At 32.2% G+C, this 21780-nt stretch overlaps 1 protein-coding gene across 8 annotated transcripts in view; it reads left to right on the top strand.

Annotated features, from left to right (window-relative positions):
- The first annotated feature begins 5387 nt into the window (after positions 1 to 5387).
- The window catches only part of LOC139493197 (acetyl-CoA carboxylase-like), a 75778-nt gene continuing 59385 nt past the window's right edge, over positions 5388 to 21780 (top strand). For 2 of the 8 annotated variants that reach the window (XM_071281393.1, XM_071281392.1), the window contains exons 1-4: positions 5425 to 5553; positions 16332 to 16520; positions 17937 to 17954; positions 19698 to 19827. In XM_071281393.1, coding sequence (XP_071137494.1) covers positions 16342 to 16520; positions 17937 to 17954; positions 19698 to 19827 — 327 coding nt within the window. In that variant the 5' untranslated portion in view covers positions 5425 to 5553; positions 16332 to 16341. Of the gene's footprint in view, positions 5554 to 16331; positions 16641 to 17936; positions 17955 to 19697; positions 19828 to 21780 lie in introns of all 8 variants that reach the window. The other 6 variants (XM_071281396.1, XM_071281394.1, XM_071281391.1 and 3 more) reach the window with 4 other exon arrangements.

Below are 21780 nucleotides of genomic sequence, written 5' to 3'. Positions count from 1 at the left end.
TGATTCTGCTGAGTTTTGACTATTAAACTCGCAACACTACACTTCCAAACAATCTTATCAAACAACAGATTTCCTATTTAATTAAATGCTCGTTTGACCTGAAAACTCTGATTGCATTTTTTTCCGTTTTTGGACCGATTGTTTTGCGCCATCTTACTATGTTAATATATCACAGCTCGTTCGCCATGTCTGTGCTTGTAGTGACTATTAATTTCAATATAAAAATGAATTGCTTCGCTGAGCGCAGCTGGATACGACCACAGAGGTCCAACCCTAAACAGTTGGGGCAAAATTGGACACAATATTCGCGCATGAATATCTTCTTCTTTAGTTACAGAAAACCATCAACATTTTGAAGATTACTTTCTGGCGCATGCCTGATTGAGGTTGCTTTTTAAAATTAATTTCATTTTTCTTTTATTTTTAAGCTTTACAATTTTTATTGAACTTTTAATTTTTACATTTTTTATTTTATTTTTTAAATTAAGATAAAAACAATAGGTACATTTAGTTTAAGTGAGAAAAGGTTTTAAGGAGTACTTCATGGGTAAGTGCATCCTTAAAGTTGTCTGTAGAAGTTTTGTTTAAAATTTCAGGTGGTAATTTATTCCAGTCTTTGATTGTTTGGCTGAAGAATGAGAATTTAATATTGAAGGACGCCTCCGGGTGCGGGAATTTCTCGCTACACTGAAGACCTGTTGGTGACCTTCTGCTGTTGTTTTTTTTCTATGGTCGGGTTGCTGTCTCTTTGGCACATTCCCCATTTCCATTCTCAATTTTATTTATTGCATTGGAGCTGTCTGAATGTTAATTGATGAGTAGATCTTGTTTTGGACTGGCTTTTTATGAGAATATCTTGAGATGGTATTGCAATTTTGTTATTTATTACTTTGTGGAACATTTGTAATCTGGTTTTAAGCCTTCGTTCTTGTAGGGTTTGCTATTTCAGATTTTGAAGCATATCAGATACACTGCTTGTGTTATGAAATCTGTTGCAAGTATATCGTGCAGCTCTTCTTTGCACTTGTTCCAGTCTGTATATATTTTCTGATGTGTGTGGGTCCCAAACTGTACAGCAGTACTCAAGTTTTGGTCTAACTTTTGTTTGATATGCTCTTTCCTTCGCTAATTTTGAACTAATTTTTAGATTGCGTCTGACGAATGATTAAGATTGATTTGCTTTTGCTGCTGATTGTTGTATATGTTTGTTCCATTTGTGATCTGAAGAGATTGTAATGCCAAGATATATTTAGCTGATTGTAATTGGATTGTAATCAAATATTTAACACATAGTAGGTTTTTGTCACAGAATTACTGTGGTCAAAGAACTTAGAATTGGTTAAATGATTTGAATTTATTTTGATTTTTTTGTTTTATGCAATACACTATGCTGTTGAGTATTGACCCCCCTACCCCCCAAAAAACCCACCTTTTTATCCCACCAACACTCTTTTTAATTTCTGAAATCTGAAATGAGAAGAAAATGCCCTCCACGGACACCTTACAATTTCTTATTTCCCTCCCCCTTTTCCTTTTTTCCCAAAAAATAACCTTTTCTCAAGATATGGTATAATATTTTATAATTGCCCATTTAAATACATCATAAAAGTCTTAAAATAGAAAATGACATACATATAAGCATGACTAAAATTGATATTAATTAATAATAACTTATAATATTAAATTGACAGCTATTTATCTCAAAACAATACAACATTTCTTTATACATAATTTACAAGTAGTTATAAGGGAGGTAAATCAAAACATAGTTACACACATTGTACTTTAAATGTGATTGGATTACCTCCCTTACACTGCTTTTAAATTGTCTTATTTGTCCATTGTTTTCCCAACTTTTTGCCTCTAATTCTTAAAAGGTTTGAGCCATGACCCCTCAAAGTCAATCCTAACCATCCCTTTATAGTTTGGAAACTTATGGTATAATTTTAGAGAGATTTATACACTTAAACACAAGTTATTGTCTGAAAACTACAAAAATGCTTATTTGGGCCCGTTTTTCTCAATACCTAAACTGTTAGTATCAAAACAATCAATCCCACGCTTCCCTTTGTGGTTATAAACTTTGTGTTAGATTTCATAGTTTTCTATCTACTTATACTGAAGTTATTGTCCGGAAACCAACTGTCTTCGGACGACGCGGATGACGACGACGACGTGATACTAGTAAACAATCGCAATTTTTTCCCGGTCGTATAATAAGAAGATGTGGTTTTATTGCCAATGAGACACCTCTATACAAGTGACCAAATGGAACAGAAATTTACAACTATCGGTCACCGTACGAGGTTTTATACCGTATAGTCGAAATGACATAAAATTGAGAAAGGAAATGGGGAATGTGTCTAAGCGACAACAACCCGATCGTAGAGCAGACAACAGCCGAAGGCCACCAATGGGTCTTCAATGTAGCGAGAATTCCCGCACCCGTAGGTGTCCTTCGACGCATATGTTACAATTCAAACGAGAAAAGAAACAACTTCATTTATGCACGAAAAACAAATATGATATACCCGGCAATTCGCTGAATTACTGAATTCACTTGTGACACGTACAGAATGTGGCAGCCTGGGTTTAATATGTTTTGCGGACGCATAACTTCTCCTAACCTAGGATAGTGGTAAAATAGCACAACACAGGAATTAACAAGATTTATAGAACAATAAACGAAAAACAAATGTGATACATATGCAGAAACGAAACGAAAAAAATAACCACTAAATTAAAGGTTCCTGAGTTGGGACCGGCACATACAGAATGTGATGGGGTTAACATGTCAGCCCACCCTACCCCCTGACCTGGGACAGTTGCGTAATAGTACAACATAGGAACAAATTATAAAAATCAAATGACAAGTGCTTACATTGTTTTACATTGTCATTTCTGAAACTTTTATATCTGACTATGCGGTATGGGCTTTGCTCATTGTTGACGGCCGTACGGTGACTTATAGGTGTTAATTTCTGTGTCATTGTAGTCTCTTGTGGAGAGTTGTCTCATTGGCAATCATATCACATCTTCTTTTTTTATATTAACTCATCAGATAGATGACCATAGACACAAAGCACAAAATAAGTTAAAAATATGAACGTAATCTATGTATTGATGGTAAATTTTTGAGTTAAGGATTTTGTCACAATTCTCTCTTTCACTAAATTCGTCAATTGATACAAATATTTAGTATGCTAGTTTGGCTGTATGTCTTATAGAAGACTTCTTACAAACGGGATAAATATACTTACTTACTTACTTACTGCCCTTGTACGCCATAGCACATCATAATGTTTACGGTGATGTTGTTTACCAAGTATGAAAATTAGATCCTTGAATATTGTTTTTTTATTGGTATAAATATTGATTCTGTTATCAGTAAATTTAATCCATACAACTAAACATTATACAAATTTAATCCATACAACTAAACATTATACACACACTATACACATTCAATGTTATACATTTAATTCTGTAGATACCTTTAAGTTGGCATTGCACAATGTCATGTTTTTCTCTCAGACTGTGAATGACATATTTACACTACTACTAAATTCATTGGATGTTGTATGTGTACTGATTTATATTTTAGTCTTCGACACTAGTACATGAAGTTCTTATTGGCTTTAAATCATCAGTTATGATAACGAAAAACATTGATATTTTGCATAAGTGGACGTGATTGCGTACCAATGTGTGTTCGTTTTTTAACAGTGATCAACAGTGGGAACACTCATCAGAAAATTAAAACGGACTTCTTTTAAACTGAGATTTACTAGCTCTGCGTATTGCTGTGTGTTTGTTTTTTTCTACATTGGCTAGATGTATAGGGGAGGGTTGGGATAAACAAAATAAAAATGTTTCACCCCGTCGCATATTTGCGCCAGTCCACGGTCTGGAGCCTGTGCCTTTGTTATTCTTGTATGATTTTTAATTTCGTTTTTTTTTATATATATATATTTCGGAGTTTAGTATAACGTCCATTGTCAATGAACTAGATACTTGAAGAAGATGTGGTGTGAGTGCCAATGAGACAGCTCTCCATTCAAATTACAATTTATAAAAGTAAATATTTTAGGGGCCAGCTTAAACACTCCTATGGGTGAGGGATTGTCTCGCTGTTATGAAGACCCATTGGTGGTGGCTTTCGGAAAATCAACTTTTTTTTTAATGAATAAAACCCCATAACTCGGAAACGTAAAATCGAATATTAATAAAAATAGAAAGGGAGCTCATGTCAATAGATATTTTAAAACAACTGACCAAAGTTTTTTTGCAAAGGGTGAAAGCATTTATCAGTTCTTGTCCGAAAACTTGAAAATCCCCCTTTTTTAATGAATTAAACATCATAACTCGGAAACGGAAAATCGAAAATTTATAAAAACACGAAAGGGAGCTCACATTAACAATTCAACTTTGCAAAAAGTAAAATCACAAAAATACTGAACTCAGAGGAAAATTCAAACGGAATGTCCCTAATCACATGGCAAAATCAAATGACAATACACATGCAATGAATGGACAACAACTGTCATATTCCTGACTTGGAACAGGCATTTTCAAATGTAGAAAATTGGTTAAAGCGTTTTTGAGTTAATGTCCGTCATGTTGACGACGGACGGACGGACAACGGTAAATCCATAATACGTAAACGGGCGTATAAAAATAATTTAAAAAAAAAAACCCAAAAAAACTAATTGGCAAGTATTCGGTGTGCTCGATTTCTTAAATTGTTTGTTGGAATGTGTAGATTTCGGGAAATAAAATCATCCTTTCGAGACCTCGACAAGATTTACTTTGTAAAAATTTGGTATATGGAATATGATTTTTATCACTGATATATGCAACACTATTAAAATCTAATGGAAATACCAGTTTTAAGCTTCTACTTATGTAAAGGCATTTTCGGAATTACATAAGATAAACTGAATTTGCATACATAAAAGGATGTCTATAGATTTTAAAGTAATTAAAACAGTCATATGTGTGGTTTCAAAAGAAGTTTTATTCAACGATAGTAATGTCGAAATAAACCCTTTTTTAATCAGTTACCGAAGTCGCATTCTGACAGTTTAGAATATGTACATCTTACGAAAAAAAATACTCTTTATAATCCCTGGATTGAAAAAAAAACTAATCTTACTATCAAAAGAATCCAAAGTGTTTTGTTTTTTTTGCAATACACACTGATTTTTTTCCAGTTTATACAAGTCACTTTTCTTTGTAAACGGACAAATATTCCATTTACATCATATCAAAAGACTGCAGTTTAATCATTCAGTGAATAGAGGTCTTTGGTTGCTCTTTCAAAAATGCATTATCATTATCGGTTGACAAAACGGGACTGTATACGGAAGAGACAAGCTTAATTTAGCAGGTTTTCTCTTTTGGAATTCTCTTGCCTTTACCTTAAATTTCCGAAGAGATCCGAAAATAACTACTCACGCCACCGATCAGCCGATGCAATGAAACTTTATTGGAAAACATAATTTCCTTTAGAATAACCACCATTCATATACAAGACACGAACAGCTCATATTGGTAGGTAAACGATAAGACATTATGGGTCCCTTTTGAATACAAAAATGATGACATGCATGTCTTCCTACTTTTATATATCTTGGCATGACTGTTGTTAAGGTTCATCAGGTTGGGAAATTATAACCCCTAAGATGAGGGATAACCCCAGCCAGGCCCTCAAAGTAATGACTATCCCTTTCATGAGGGGTACATTTCAATCGATAAACATATTTTATTATGGTCAAAATATGTCCAAGAATTTTGTAATATTCCTGGACTTGTATATATCGTCTGTATTATTAGAAATAAGAACCCTCTTTTTTCTGTTTAGAAAAGTTGTTCCGAATATAATGGATTTCCCCCCTTTTTAAGTTAAAAATTCTAAAAGTTTTTCTTTTTTACAACACAGTATATTGACCCCTTGTCTCAGGGACAGTTCCTCATTTGGGAGGTTGTTCTCAACCTTGTCATGTGGACCCTTTGGCAGGGTGGGTACAACCTTCCAAATAGAGAACTATTATTTAAAATGAGATACAATCATTCGAGTAATTTTCTGGTAGGAATAAGTGACTGGTGTCTGACTCAATTTACCTGACATGCCTTAATCCTTGTGAAAATTAATAGAAAGAACTTTAAACCATTTGACAATTTAGATAGAAGAATGACAACCGTGCTGTATTATTATCCAAAAGCTACTATTTCATGTATTTGATGTGTTTCTCAATTCTATAAGCAGTAGCTATTGGTCGGCTATATTTGGCATATGGAATGCTTGTAACATTGTGTAATGGGTACATGTCAGTCTGGCAGGTTTCATCTGACCTTGACCTCATTTTCATGGTTTTAAATTGGTCAATATTAAGTTTTTGTGTTTTGGTCTTGTTTTCAACTAATTTAAGCACTAGTCTATATATATATAGGTCAACTGTTTTTACTGTTTAAAAAAAATGTAAGGTGTATATGGACCATAATTTGGTATTGGGACCGTTTCCGATAACGATAGAAAAGTGATAAAATATTGTATTTTGGTGAGAGAAGTTGTTGCTCCACCATCAAATGCTATTATTTCTATTAGAATAAAGGTGCTTTCGACTCTCCCCTAGAGAGAATTTGAAATAAACAAATGCTTCAGTTTATCCGGCCGCTTTTCTGTGTCATTTCTTAGCGTTATTTTCGCTTCCGAAGTGTGTAACTCTGGTAAATTTAAAGATAATCGTCGCCTGCAAAATCGTAACTTTTGCTTTCAAATAATAATGAACATCAACCAATAAGAATAGTCAGAAGAAAATGCCGAGAACTATAAGTATTTCTGTAGCAGGTGTAAGAACACTAGCGTTACTTTGGTTTCCGATTTCGTAACGCAAATTTTAGATGGTGTAATCTGCTTTGATGTAAAAGAATTCTTTACAACAATATGCAAATATGAACTCTCGCGAGATGTTCAAACAGGTAAATCAGAGATGATTTACATTCTAGTTTTGTTCTTAGTAATAATTAAGTTAAAAAATGACGTAATCGTTATGCGTTACATTTCACAAGAAACAGAAGTCCAGATATTTCCTTTTTTTATTAAAATTGTTTTTGTCGTTAAGTTCTAATCATTTCCGGTCATATGTGAAACATGTGACTAACATGTGATCATGCGCTTACGGCCGGATATATATTAAATACTAGGTCTAAACATTGGTTTTGTTTCCAACCGGATGTTAGCAAGCATATTCTGTAGACTTGTTTCATATTGTTTAAAAAAGGAAAATACAATTTTCAAAGAGATCGCGCCGGGGGTCTATTATTTTTCCTATGTGCATAATGTTTCATACGATTTTGAGTGAAAATAAATGCCCAATGACTTGACAAAATCGATTTCAGATTTGACGGACGTAATAACACACTATGTTTCCGTATAACGATGAAAAAGGGTCCTTGGAAAATTCAATCGACATTACGTTTCTTATCATTGTGCCAATGCTCGTTGAATTGATTTTGCTTCAGCAGTAAATATTACTGGATATTTTAGGTGATTAAAGATAATTTGATCAAAAATACATGTTAATATACCGTTACACTTGGAATGTACAAAGTTAGTATCTTTGTCACAATTTATGATTATTTTTTTTATGCCCCACCTACGATAGTAGAGAGGCATTATGTTTTTTGGTCTGTGCGTCCGTCCGTCTGTCCGTTCGTTCGTCCGTCCGTCTGTCCCGCTTCAGGTTAAAGTTTTTGGTCAAGGTAGTTTTTGATGAAGTTTAAGTCCAATCGACTTCAAACTTAGTACACATGTCCCCTATGATATGATCTTTATAATTTTAATGCCAAATTAGAGTTTTTACCCCAATTTCACGGTCCACTGAACATGGAAAATGATAGTGCGAGTGGGGCATTTGTGTACTGAGGACACATTCTTGTTTAATCATGTTCTGCAAACACTTTTCAGAAATGCAATAAACTTGTCAAATTAGAAGTTAACTTTTACCATGCATGACTTGAAAGGAAGTACTTTATTGATTTTAGCCCACTAAAGTAGGTTAAAATGTGGAAACCATGTAGATGGTGTACAGGTCACAAATATCACATGGTGCATATTTTAAAGATTTTAATTCCAAGTTAAAAGTTTTTTTCCTTACTGGATTTAAAGAATTTTACATTGCCAATGATTTGGAATAAATTGTATATAACTGGAATTTCAAAACCAAATATAAATACATTTTTTTGGCTAAAACATCAAGCTACAACGATTATGCCATCCTGTATCAATAAAGAAAATATGGAAATTTCTGTATAAATTGTACTAATTGTTTTCAAAACAAGCACATATTTAGGAGTGTTATAATACTGTTACATTTAAGATGGATTTTAAGAAAAATTATACTGTTCAGATTATTTTAAGCAGATTTTGCAATAAAATAAAACTCAACAAAATGCTTTCAGTTTCTTATGGTTTCCTGTCACGTATAAAAAAAACTTTAATTTAACATAGAGAATAGATTTTAAATATTAACATGAAGCAAGTAACACCAGTTATGGTGTTCATTTATGTCTTTTGAAATATATTGTGCAAAATAAAGAAAATAAAGATTGGTTTCCTGTTTGGTTTCCTGTCACGTAAACGGTGAATCAAAATGTATTTTTTTTCTCGAAAAACTCAATTGTTCCATTAATACTATTCTAACACCAACACAACCCACAGAATAAAAGTTAAAGTTTTAGAACTTATAAAAAAGGATACAAAAAGAAACCAAAGGCCGAATGCCAAATTATGGTCCATATATGTCTGTCTGACCTTGACCTCATTCTCATAGATCTTTAAAAAAAGTTAAGTTTCTGTAATAATTTTAGCAATAGTAAATTAACAAAGCAGGTGAAACATTTTAGCATGTGCACTCTTGTTAAAAATAGTCTTATAAGATTTTATAATCTGCAATCTGATTCACAACTAATATTTCATACTTGCCAACCTCTGACAATAGGAAATCATGTCATAACATGACATGACATGTCAAAAAGCATGTGAAAATACGTGACGTAGATGCAGACTTTTTAATATGAATGTGGTAATGTTCATTATTTCACATTATACAAAAGTGTTATTATAAAAGAACAATATATATTCTTCTGTAAACTTTTATTGTATCCTACAGTGGTCTGTTATGTTGCTTTTAAAGCAACACCACTAGCTATATACAGGGGCGGATGCAGGAATATTCAAAAGGGGGGGTGCTAACCCAGGGCACCCAGGGCAAAGGGGGATGCAAAACATATGTCCCGATACAAATGCATTGATCGGCAAAAATAAAGGGGGGGTGCGCACCCCCGGAACCCCCCCCCTGGATCCGCCACTGATATATAGGCCCTTATTGAAAACAACTGCCAGTTTCAAGTTTAGTGAAATTTATTTGATACATTGTAACAGCACACAATATAAATGTAACATTGTCAAGTTCTATTAGTGTGAATTTCTTTATAATTGAAAGTGCTCTCTCTCAGTAAGAATGAATTCTAGTCAAATCGGCACCTGGTTAAATCGGCACCCGGTCAAATCGGCACTCAGTATAGTCAAATCGGCACCTAGTCAAATTGGCACCTGGTTAAATCGGCACTTTATATAGTCAATTCGGCACCCATGTTAGATTTGTTTTATATACATATTTTAACAGCCTCGCATTTCCCAGTTTCTAAGCCTGATATGTCAAGTCAAGGCACTATTATTGTCTATATATATATACAATGATCAAGGATTTGTATAGTTCTCACTATACAAATCCTTGCAATGATACATGTATATGAGGTACGGTACTGGATATTTTTTATGCACTTTTTAACAGTTGAACATTTTGCAGGATTGTTGGTTTAATGCTGTTCAAACTCGCCTGAAAAAACACCTTGAATTGCTAATTATTTTGCATGAAAGTTTGAATTATTGAAAGGGACTCATAGTTTTCCATTCTATTGACTATTGCTTCTATTTGTCTCATTGTTAAACATTAGGTTGTGTAAGGGCTTCTTTGTTTCTTATAAAGTTTTTGAAAAATAAAACATTAATAAATACCTTTAACATTCTACTGTTGAGTTAGAACCACAACCATATTAACCATGTACTTGATTTAAGTTATTAAAATTAATTGAAAAGAAAACTTTCCAAAACATCGGTCATAGAATGTTGTGAAAACATTAAATAATTAACCTATGTTTTCTAACTGCTTGATGCTTTTTAATGATGTAATGCATGATAAAAAAATCCTATTAAAATTATTTATACATATATAATATCAAATATTTTTGGATGCCGATTTGACTATACTGAGTGCCGATTTGACCAGGTGCCGATTTAACCAGGTGCCGATTTGACTTTTTCTATGGGTGCCGATTTGACCAGGTGCCGATTTGACTTGTACCCAGTAAGAATTGATATTTGGCTCAACTCAATTAGTTTTATCAAGCTTTGGAAGAATGTCATAATGTTGTTTTTTTTGGCAATGTAAAACATGTAAAATGTCATCTATTATCTCTGACATTGCTCCCATTGGTATTGCCTGGTAAAAACTGGTAAGTTTATCAGAAGAAAGCTGGCACTATGAGAGCTGATCCAACAGTTCTGCGATATTTTCATCCCATGGCCCGTGGAAATCTTTATGCTAGATTTGAAACTGAAATTGAAAAAGAAAAATGTTTTATAACTTGATTTCCATTTAATAAACATGTTGAATGCTTATTCAAATAGCTAAATTGTATTTCCCCCTCTCATGTGCATTGTTTATATAATTGCAACATACTCCAAAATATGATTTATAAATCTTGAATCTTGGTATGTACACATCGTTTTGGCTTAACAATCAGTGGTTTAGACAACAGTACAGACCATAAAAGCGATCTATTTCTGTGTACATTTCCCCAATGAAGTGAATTTGAAAGAAAGTCACAAAATCGTTAAAACTAATCACAAACGACTAACCTTTTGCTGTTCGTTCATATAGAAAAACAAACAATGGCAGCCAAACAATTACTTCGAAATTTTCGGTATTTATCGCTGAATAAGAAAAAACCCTGAGAATAGCGATATCACTAACGACCAAAAAATGAAAAGAACGAAAAAGCGTGTAATGTTATGATGTAAATAGCACATAATTTTAAACAATTGTTCTTAAAATTCACAGTTTTACCTGTATATAAGGTTTTTTAAACTTGAGCACCACACCACACTGTAAATATCTGTAAATATTTTAAAACCATATATCCCCAAGTGGGAGTGCTCCGATATATAACGGAGGAATCTACCTGAACAGAACAGAACAGAACGTGTAATCGCGTGTAAACATTGTGTAAAGTGGTGAAAAGCGTGTACACGCCATGTGACAAAATCCATGCGTGTAAATCGTTGAAAAAGCGTGTATTACACGCGAATATCATGTCACTTTGGCAAGTATGTTCATTAGGTCAAGTCTACCTGCCTTGAAATTATCAGCCTTTCTGTAATTTAGAGACTGACTATTAGCTATATATAGAAAGTGCTATGAGCAGTTATCATGAAATTTTGGTGACTGGTTTATATTTTTTTAGAATAATCTTCCATTAGAATTTAATAAATATCTGATATGTGGATCTTTATTCTTTGAAAAAGCGACAGATGTATCATTCACTCGTGGCCCATCTATTAAACCTTTCTGAGCCAGCATGGACAGCAATCTACTTTATTGTCAATTGTTCCAGAAAATTAAAATCATCCTTGAAATGATGGATGCTTTCCTGTATTGTTTTCTTATTCAATACTTCAGACAAACATCAATAATTAAGAAAAACTCAACACCTTTATTTGGTTATCAGCTCCGCCCAACGGCACAGAAAGCACACAATAAAACACAAATGTCCAATTCACTGTCTTTGACCACTGCCATTACATATAAACATAATCTATAATAGAAAAGAATTCTGTACGTTGGAGAAAAAAAACTTGACAGTAACATGAGTAATACAGATCATATATATTAGGGAGAGCAACGAGTACTCGAGTACTCAGGTACTCGCTTGGAAGGCTGAATACTCAAGTACAGTTTTAGTACTCGGATACTCATTTGCGTATTAAACATCTTGAGATATTTCTCTTCACATTTCCACTCAATTTAGTTCCGTTGAAATATCCCCTTCGTAATACTTAAAAAAATCAATTAACAACATAAATATGTTTATCATGAGGAGACTATTTGTTATAGTAGTACCGGCAGCAACGTCCTTTTCTTCCGAGGGAATGTTTTCATGTGCACAACTTGTAACAAAAAATAAAAAGTCAAATATTCTATCTTCTGAAATTGTTGACCAGATCAGATTTCTAAACAAGAACAAAATGAAAGTGACCTGCGGTGAATCCTACGTAACTGATTAGACATTTGGACAGTGTTTGTACATGGATCAACACTTTTATGGATTAATAATTGACACATCACAAGCCGTATAAACTTACCTTTGTTTGTTAATCAAGACTTCTGTGTAAATGTGATTGGTATGAGATGTACATTTACATTTGAATTAATTTACTCCTTATTTGAAACTTACTTATATTGTTTAATTTACAATTTATAGATAGGCCAAAGTACAAGAGCGACATTCAAACCCATAAATCGAAAATAAACTGACAACGTCATGGCTAAAAAAAAAAAAAATCAGACAAGAAAAAGTTGGAACGAGCATTACGAAAAGACACAAGTTATTTGAAGTCCAATATTGTTGTTGACAAATTAATAGACAAGTCATATTATAAAAAGTACCAACTCCTCAGGAACAGATGATACATATATTGCCTACTTTGTCGGACTTTACATGCATTTATCTTTGATGTTATTGCAGGTAGTCATAATAATATATACATATGTCAAGAATATAATACAAATGAAATACAAAGTGATCATAGATTATAACTGACAAATAAACTCTGAATTAAAGAACTACTAAGTAGTATCTTAATAAATTTAAAGAATGAAGCATAACAAATTAAAAATTCTATGAAATACAAATGAAATATAAATTTCATACCCGCCTCATGCAATATGTAATTTGGTTCATGAACACGTACACAAAAAATATTTGCTATTATGATAGGTTATTTGTAGAAACGGCGGTCTGTTCGTTTTCTCTGTAGAATTATTTTACATTGTCATTTCGGGGCCTTTTATAGCTGACTATACGGTATTGGCTTTGCTCATTGTTGATTGCAGTACAGTGACCTTGTTTCGGTGTCATTTGATCTCCTGTGGAGAGTTGTCTCATTTGCAATTATCATGATTATAGTGATACCACATCTTCTTTTTTCTTATATCTTTACAATCTTTGTATCTATGGAAGAATTTTGTGAAGGTTTTAATGAATTTGTGGTTATGTCAATTCCCCGACTTAATAATTTAACCTATTATCTTGAAAGCTAATACCATTCTGATGTATAGAGAATGTACACAACTGCAATGACCAATAGAATTTCTATAAATTAACCATCAAATAAATCTTTTAGGAGTTATTCCCCCTTTAAAAAAAGAAGATGTGGTATAATTGCCAATGAGAAAACTCTCCTAAAATAATGATTTTTTTCAAATATAAGTCTCTTCAAAAAAGTGATTGATAGACAGAATTTAAGATTTAATTATGAAATGCAGCATCTTTGAAACACTTAAAACAATTTTTATCCTTTCGATAAATTTCTATTTCTATTAATGGTACACATTACTATTGACCAATTTTCTCCAGTATTTGGGTTGTGATATTCTCATAACATGATATATATATATATATATATCTTTATTCTCATAAAGCCAATGCATTACATCGGTACAGAGATAACAGATACAACAATAAATATTTACAATATGTACAAAACAAGCGAGAGAGGTTACAAAAGTTACAAGCCAGGAGTACAAACACTAGTATTTATATTTTTTATAAAAGAACAAAGCTTCTTCAGAACTGGTTTTCTTGTACTTAACATAAGTTCAGAGAATTTAACTGTATTTTGCCGTTTCGTAAAATATTCAGTTAAAAACTCTTTGCGTTTTTGATGGAAAAAATTGCATTCAAATATAAAATGATATTCGTCACCTATTTGTCGATTGTTACATAGACTGCAAAAGCGGTTTTCTCTGATCACGTTTTGCCATCTTCCTGTTTCAATCGACAGCTTAGTATTAGTCGTTCTAAATCGACAAAAAACAATAGCGTCTTTGAAGTCCAAAATATTAAAATATTCTTCGAATTCCAAGTTTTTCTTAAAAATTTTGTAGTTAATACCTTTTGGTGAATTTTGAATGAGGGAATTCCAGTTCTGAATATATTGATCTAGCAATCTCTGCTTTATAACAGTTTTTAACCATTCTTTATTAACAAAATTTTGTGACTCCCATATGTATGAGAAACCACAATCTTGAAATATTTTTTGTATAAACAGGATCCATTTTATCTGGACATTATGGTGCTCGTTCATATGACGAGAAAGTTGATATAATATGAAGGAAAACTTTGCTTGTTTACCGGATATCAAATTTGCCCAGAATAGTACTGTTCGAACTTTAATATCTACAGTTGAATCATCTATGTATACAATACTAAACAGGGAACACGGTTTTAAACACTATCCAAATGAAACATGTGACAAAAACATTTAGTATGCATACTATACATGTTAGTAGTTATCCCATACTGTAATAAATACTTTTTACCAAAGACATTATAAAGGCATAAATCCTTCAGACTGACAGTTATTACTATTTACCTTTTTACATAAGCAAACATAAACTAGTTATATATTTAGAATGCATGTGGACTTATATAAGTATAAGTTTGTGGCATATGGACTGTTGTGAATTTGGAAGGGTAAATTTGTATGTATTCGATATTAAATTGGACTGTATTTCATGGTATTTGCAACTGAAAAATCAATATTTATTATGTTTATAAGTATGTGATATTCGTACTGTTTGGGTGATTTTGAAAAAGGTAATATCTGAATGTTATCCTGTTTATAATTATTTAAGTATTTGGATGAGGTTTGCTTTTTAAACATGTTAAAAGGATTTTTAAAATATGATATATATACATATATATAGATGTATAAATAGATATAAATATATCATGTATATAGATATATGATATGTATCTTAGTACTGTTGATTGATTTAAAAGTGTAATATTTACGAATTGATATACATGTGATATATACATGTATGTACTTTTTTGTGATTTACATTTATACATGTGTGGTAAATGGACTTTGTATGATTTAGAAGGTCAATATTAACATTATTATCAACAACATGTACACATATCTATCCTTCATTGACCAGCTGTACATGATGAAAGCCTATTAGTTTTTTTCATCTCAAAATCTTGTTTTTGTTGATTGAAGGAAATTTCAGAAAAGGTATAATATCTTTTTTTTTATATGATATTTATCAAACTTTGCCAAAAATTAAGTCATACTAAAGTTCTAGTTAAACAATGATGTAAGATTGCTCAGACAGAAGTCTATACTGATATGTGTAAATAGAATTCCTTTACAAATTTAAAAGTTCCTTTAATGACCAGACTTTTTAAATGATGAAAGTATCTTCTATATATAAAAAATACATAGTGTAACTGTGTTTAGGGACAAGAAAAAGAGCAATAGACTTGAGGTTTATTTCCTGTCTGAACCATCGATCAGATTGACTTCTTCACTTCCACATCCTATCTTGAAAATCTCAATTATAACCTTAATCTATTCACAATAATGCAAAACTTTAAAATCTGTAAATCGTAAGAGTATACCGAATGAACTAAATGTTGCTGAAGAGTTCATGTTCAAATATATATTATTAAATCAATGTATTCTTAACTTTTAATTCATTTTTTTAAACCACAATATTTCAATAACCATTGCACAATATATTTTTTTTTGGAAAAAGGAGTCTTCAAGTTCAAATAATTTTTGATAAATGAAGGTTACCTTTTGTTTTGTTTTCTTTGGTATTGTCAAAGAAATGTTTAAAGGTGTGAACAATAAATTATATTTATATATACATTTGATTTGTCCTAGTTTTGAGATATACATTATTTACTATTGAATGTTTGAGATTATTCAAGGAAGTGTGTTAAGATAAAGCTGTTATGGGTATGTCTCTTGGGAGTTGAACTGTTATTTCTTTGACTTTGTTTGACTTTTATATCCATCAATTTTCATTTCTTTTCTTTAAAATTTCAGGATCTTAAAAATTTTGAAAGGAGTTTTTTAGTTAAAAATGTTTCATTTTTCACAATTGCCATATTATTTTTATTTATTTTCACAGATTGGGCAGTATGGCCAACAGTGAAAAGAACAAAGTGAAGTTTGAGGTTGGTGATGACGAGGATAAATCTGAGTCTGAAAGGATGGAAACCAAGCAGTCAGAAAGTCGGCTAGACGGTGATGAAGAGAAGACTCCAATCAACTCCCCATTGGCACGAGACAATCGTCAGCAGTCACCAGCCAGATTAAAGTATGGCTCAAGTCTGAGTGATCATTGTCTGTCTCCAAAGCGACAGTTGTTTCAGCCCCGTCTGATGTACAGCATGTCCACCAAGAGAAACTCACAAACCGATTTCTCTGAAAGCATATTGCAAGTCATCAAATTTTGTTTCCTGTTGCATTGTTTTAATTGGGATGTTTGATGGTTTTGCAATAAATTATTGATGAATGGTTTTGTAAACAAACTTCAAAAAATGTCCTATAAATGTTAGAGATTAATTTATGTTAAATAGAGAGTCTTACACTTTTCCTATTGTTCAGAAGTAAAAGAAATGTATACATGAGATATTGAATAGTTGACAAGTAATGGATAGAAGTGCTTCTCAACAGTAATCTTTTTTATTATATAAATTCTTTTAAAATAATGCCTATTAAATCTTAACTTATTTGACATGCTCTATTCAATCTGGATTCATACTATTATAAAATACTTTAAAATAATGGTTAAATGTAGCATATATACTTTTAAAAAATGACGCAAAGTTACAGTCACCATAGGTTGAACTTTATCTTTCTTATCCCTCTTATTATTATTAACTGAATGGCTTAAGTATTTAGAATTTACTATTATTTGTCAATCATGTGTCTGTGTTTGATATGTATGAGCTTTTGATTTTGCCATTAGGGCCTTTTTTAATTTTTATTCAAGTTCAGTATTTTTGAGATTTTACTTTTTACACAGTTGGATACACCTATATTGCATGTATTGTCATTCTTATGATTTATACTTACTTGGGTTAATATATATTTTGATGCCATAATAGAATTTTGACAATTAATTTAATTCCAATTGTAAACGAAAATTACATATTTCCCACAATGCATTGATAAGAACTAAATTAACTGCAAGTCAACTTGAGATTGATTGATGATTGCTTAATGTTTTTAAATAAACAATTTAAGATTTACGTTTTGGACATTTTTAACTATATTACTGAGAGCCAAAAATTGGTTAAGGGGATTATATTTTTGTTGTTGTTTTTAATACTTGATAATGTTCTTTTGATTTTTATGCCCCACCTACGATAGTAGAGGGGCATTATGTTTTCTGGTCTGTGCGTCCGTCTGTTGGTTCGTCTGTTCGTCTGTCCGTCTGTCCCGCTTCAGGTTAAAGTTTTTGGTCAAGGTAGTTTTTGATGAAGTTTAAGTCCAATCAACTTGAAACTTAGTACACATGTTCTTATTGATATTATTTTTCTAATTTTAATGCCTAATTATATTTTTTTATTCAACTTCACGGTCCATTGAACATGAAAAATGATAGTGCGGGTGGGGCATTCGTGTACTTTGGACACATTCTTGTTAATCATAACACATTAAAGTTCTTATTATCCCAGGATCAAAAAGTAAGATCTTGATACACTTTGTGAATTATAATTCATTTTAGGATCTACATGAACAAGCAGTGAGTTTTATCATTTTGCTATGATATGCTTGTAGATAATAATTGTATAAATATATATCAAGACCTATCTTGCTTGTTGCATCTTGATAGCCACTATAATGTTTATATTCATTATCAGTGTTTTAACAGGAAGGAAAATACTAAAGGTAAATAAAGTAAACAAGCCCCGACTTTATTAAATCAATAATTATTTGTAAAGTTGATTTTAAGTTCAAGTTCTGAGCACGATAAAAAGTATAATTTATATTATTATAGTTTATTGAAATGCAAGTTTAATTAACATTTAAACTCTGCTCCAATGGAGGGGGTTTACTGTTTGAACCCTGTATACCTGTCTCATGAAAGGTCTGTCTTAATTTTTTGGTGGAACTATAAATCATGGCTTCCCAAAACTCATTTCCAGCTTCATGTTTGTATGTTATACTGTATGATGTATTTCCCCTTTCATAACTCAAAGTTATAGCTTGTTTATCTGATTCCTACTTCACATTGTGTTTACTTTAATGCAAAGAAACAGGTTAAAGGATCTGCAAGAAGTAAATTTGTTTTGTTAAACCTATACCATGTATACATGATTATAAAGCAAAACTTTATAATTTTGGTTAAAATTGTGATACATTGTATTTAAAATAATTTATTATTATAATAGCTTTTAACAGATAAACACAAATATATATTCCTAACTAATTAATTTCATAACTTGCTTAAGTTAAAGATACTATATTAAAAATATCACTAAAATTGCATACATCTTCAAAGGCACGAAGGTAGATGTTAATAGTCACATTTGTACAGTTAATCAGTAGAGAGTTTTTGCAGTATTTGTGTAGAAAACCTTCATCAATATCAAGCTTTGTTGATCTAAAACTTGCATGAAAGTTATCTTTCTTTTAATATTTGCTAATGTTACTGACATGAACAAGCCTCAATGATTTCATGAACTATTTCCTATCTTTAACATTATGATAATGTGTATGAGAACTGAAAAGGAATAAAATACAATAGCAATGAATATAACTCACAAGGGGAATGTTCATGTCAGATGAATATTGTTATTTCCTCTTTGGCTTAATTAGTTTAAATACTTTGCACTTTGCTTGTTGGTTTGACATTGTTTTTGTTTATTTATTTACAGGTTTTTGTTTGACAGTGAATTTGTATGTGTTGTGATGATGAACTTTTATGGAGTAGCTGGTATCACATTTTACATTTTATTTCTGCATATGGCTAGTCAGTAAAATGCAGCAAATCTGAAATAAAAGCACAAAAAATGATTTAAAAAACAATCCAACCTTAAATTGTATGTTACATTATCCAGAATACATGCATCTAACCCTTTTGTAAGAATTCTTTTCACAAGGTGCCCATAATGGATTATTTTGGATTTACATGAAGTAAAATTTTAACACTTATGTCTGGTGTAAATTGTATTTTATTTTACTGCAAATGTATAAATATAAATAGAAATATATTGTAGTGAATGCCTGGAATTTTTTTAGCAACAGATTCAGGAATAAATGTAATTTTTAGAATTAATTAGAATTAATTTTAAAGAAATGATCTTAAGTGTGTCTTGAACCATTGTTGAATGACCAGTGGCTAGTTTTACATTTGTTTCATGTTAGTTACATAATTTGGTGATGGTATTAATTATTTTCCTTTGATAATAACACACCTGATGTCAATGAAATATTCATTGTAATATTGTACAAATTTTAATGACTTAATTCATTTTATAAATAGGCACTCGATGTCTGGAGCTACAAACTTGGACACCAAAGGGAAAAAGTTGAGTCTGTCCCCTAAAGATTGTGTGGTAGCAACGCCAGAGGAATTTGTCAAGAGATTTGGAGGAAATCAAGTTATAAATAAGGTGAGTTGTCTTATCAACATCAGAGGAATTTGTCAACGAATTTGGAGGATGTCATGATATGAATAGTACATCTGTCTGTCATTTCTTGTAAAGCTCTATGGAGTACAATGCTTGCCAGATCACGTTTGTTTTAAAAATTTATATCCACAATGTAGAGGACAAATTAGAAAATCAGTGATGACTCTTTGAAATATATGGAAAATGCATTGTAAGTTCTCTCAAATGTACAATGCTAGCCAGATTATTATTAAATTTATATCAAAGATACTATTTAGAATGGAAATGGCCAATGTGCCAAAGAGACAACAACCCTACTAAATAGCAGAAAACAGCAAAAGGCCATCAATACTTCAGCTACACTGTAATACTACAATTACACTGTAATATTACAATTACACTGTAATAATACAACTACACTGTAATACTACAACTACACTGTAATATTACAATTACACAATAATACTACAACTACACTGTATATTGCAATTTTAGTTTAATCTAAAAGGCAGTCCTACTAGGCCACCATCGCACTACGATCTGTGAAAAAAAAGCAAATTTTGACGATCATAGTGCGATCGCAGTAAGGTCATAATACGATCATGGTAAGGTCTTCAAGATCGTGATGAGCATGGCCAACTTTGAACATGTTCAAAACAATCTTGGTGCGGTCGTGGCGAAATCAGGTCGTAGTAGAAGCGTAGTGAGAGCGCAGTAAGGTCGTGGTAAGATCGCGAAGGTCCCTGTACCATCGTAACGAGAGCGTAGCAAAAGCGTGTTTCTATTTTCAGAGACTGTGCTACGATCTCACAGCGACGTAACTACTACCTCACTACAACCATTACATTATCACTACGTCCGGTCTCAGCATGCTCTTCTCACGACCTGACTATGTTCATACCACGACCATCATGCTCATTGTCATTTTTACATGAAATACATAAAAGCTCTCCATGTTTTGTTTGTCTGTATGTAATTTGGACCTCTTGTCCTTTTTCTCTAACGGCTCAAGCATGCTTGACACATCTGTGTCATCCCTGCTATCGTTCACTAAAACATTGTCATTTGAGCTTGATGGACCAGCAGTAGGTTTTGATTCAGGTTGCATTGGTCAGTCCGAAATCTCTGCTAGATCATGATTTGTTACTATTAGAGCTCCCTCTGCCTCTACATCTACTCCTACTACCACGCCCACGTGTTCTGGTAGATTTTGGTGGCAAGACTGTGTTGTTTCCTAGAAATTTACGTGTTAATCAGAAATACAAGGAATGGAACAGTATTTATATGAAACAGGATGTTGACGTTATTGCTGAGAACGTTGTTAGATCGTGGTATGAACGTGGTATAATCATGGTAAGACCATGCAGAAGCGTGGTAAGATCGTGATGCAATCGGATAACTTGTGGTGTGGTCGTAGTGAGAACGTGATGAGAGCAGAAAGATCTTGATAAGCGTAGTGAGGTCGCATAATAAGCGCGGTGAGAACGTGGTATAATCGTAGAGGGATCGTCGTAGAAGCGTATCGGTAATGAGGACGTAGTAGTATCGTGAAAGCAACCAAAACTCACATTTTCATGCCGCTCATACCGTGACCTCATGACGATCTGAATTTATTTTAGAACACGGTGAGCGTGGTGCGATCATGGTCTAGTGGGACTGAGGCTTAAATCATCATTTGTAGAACAGTACTATCTTTTAGCAAAATATCTTAAGGTAATATTTTCTAAATATAGCACAGATATAAATAACACAAAAGGGGAATAAATTGAGCAAAACAAAAAGCTTGAATGTTTTATAAAATGTTAATTTTGCCTTGTGAGAAATATGACTGGATGTTTTAAAAGAAGATACATTTTTGAAACATATTGACTGTAAGATATGATTTAGTAGTCTATTATTGAACATGAAACAATACCTTTTGGTTTCTAAATTTATTAAAATATCTTATTTGTATAT

This window comes from Mytilus edulis, chromosome 10 (genome assembly GCF_963676685.1).
Source record: "Mytilus edulis chromosome 10, xbMytEdul2.2, whole genome shotgun sequence".
NCBI classification, from domain to species: Eukaryota; Metazoa; Mollusca; class Bivalvia; order Mytilida; family Mytilidae; genus Mytilus; species Mytilus edulis.
The sequence above is the reverse complement of the archived record's forward strand: the minus strand, read 5'-3'. Positions and strand labels throughout refer to the sequence as shown.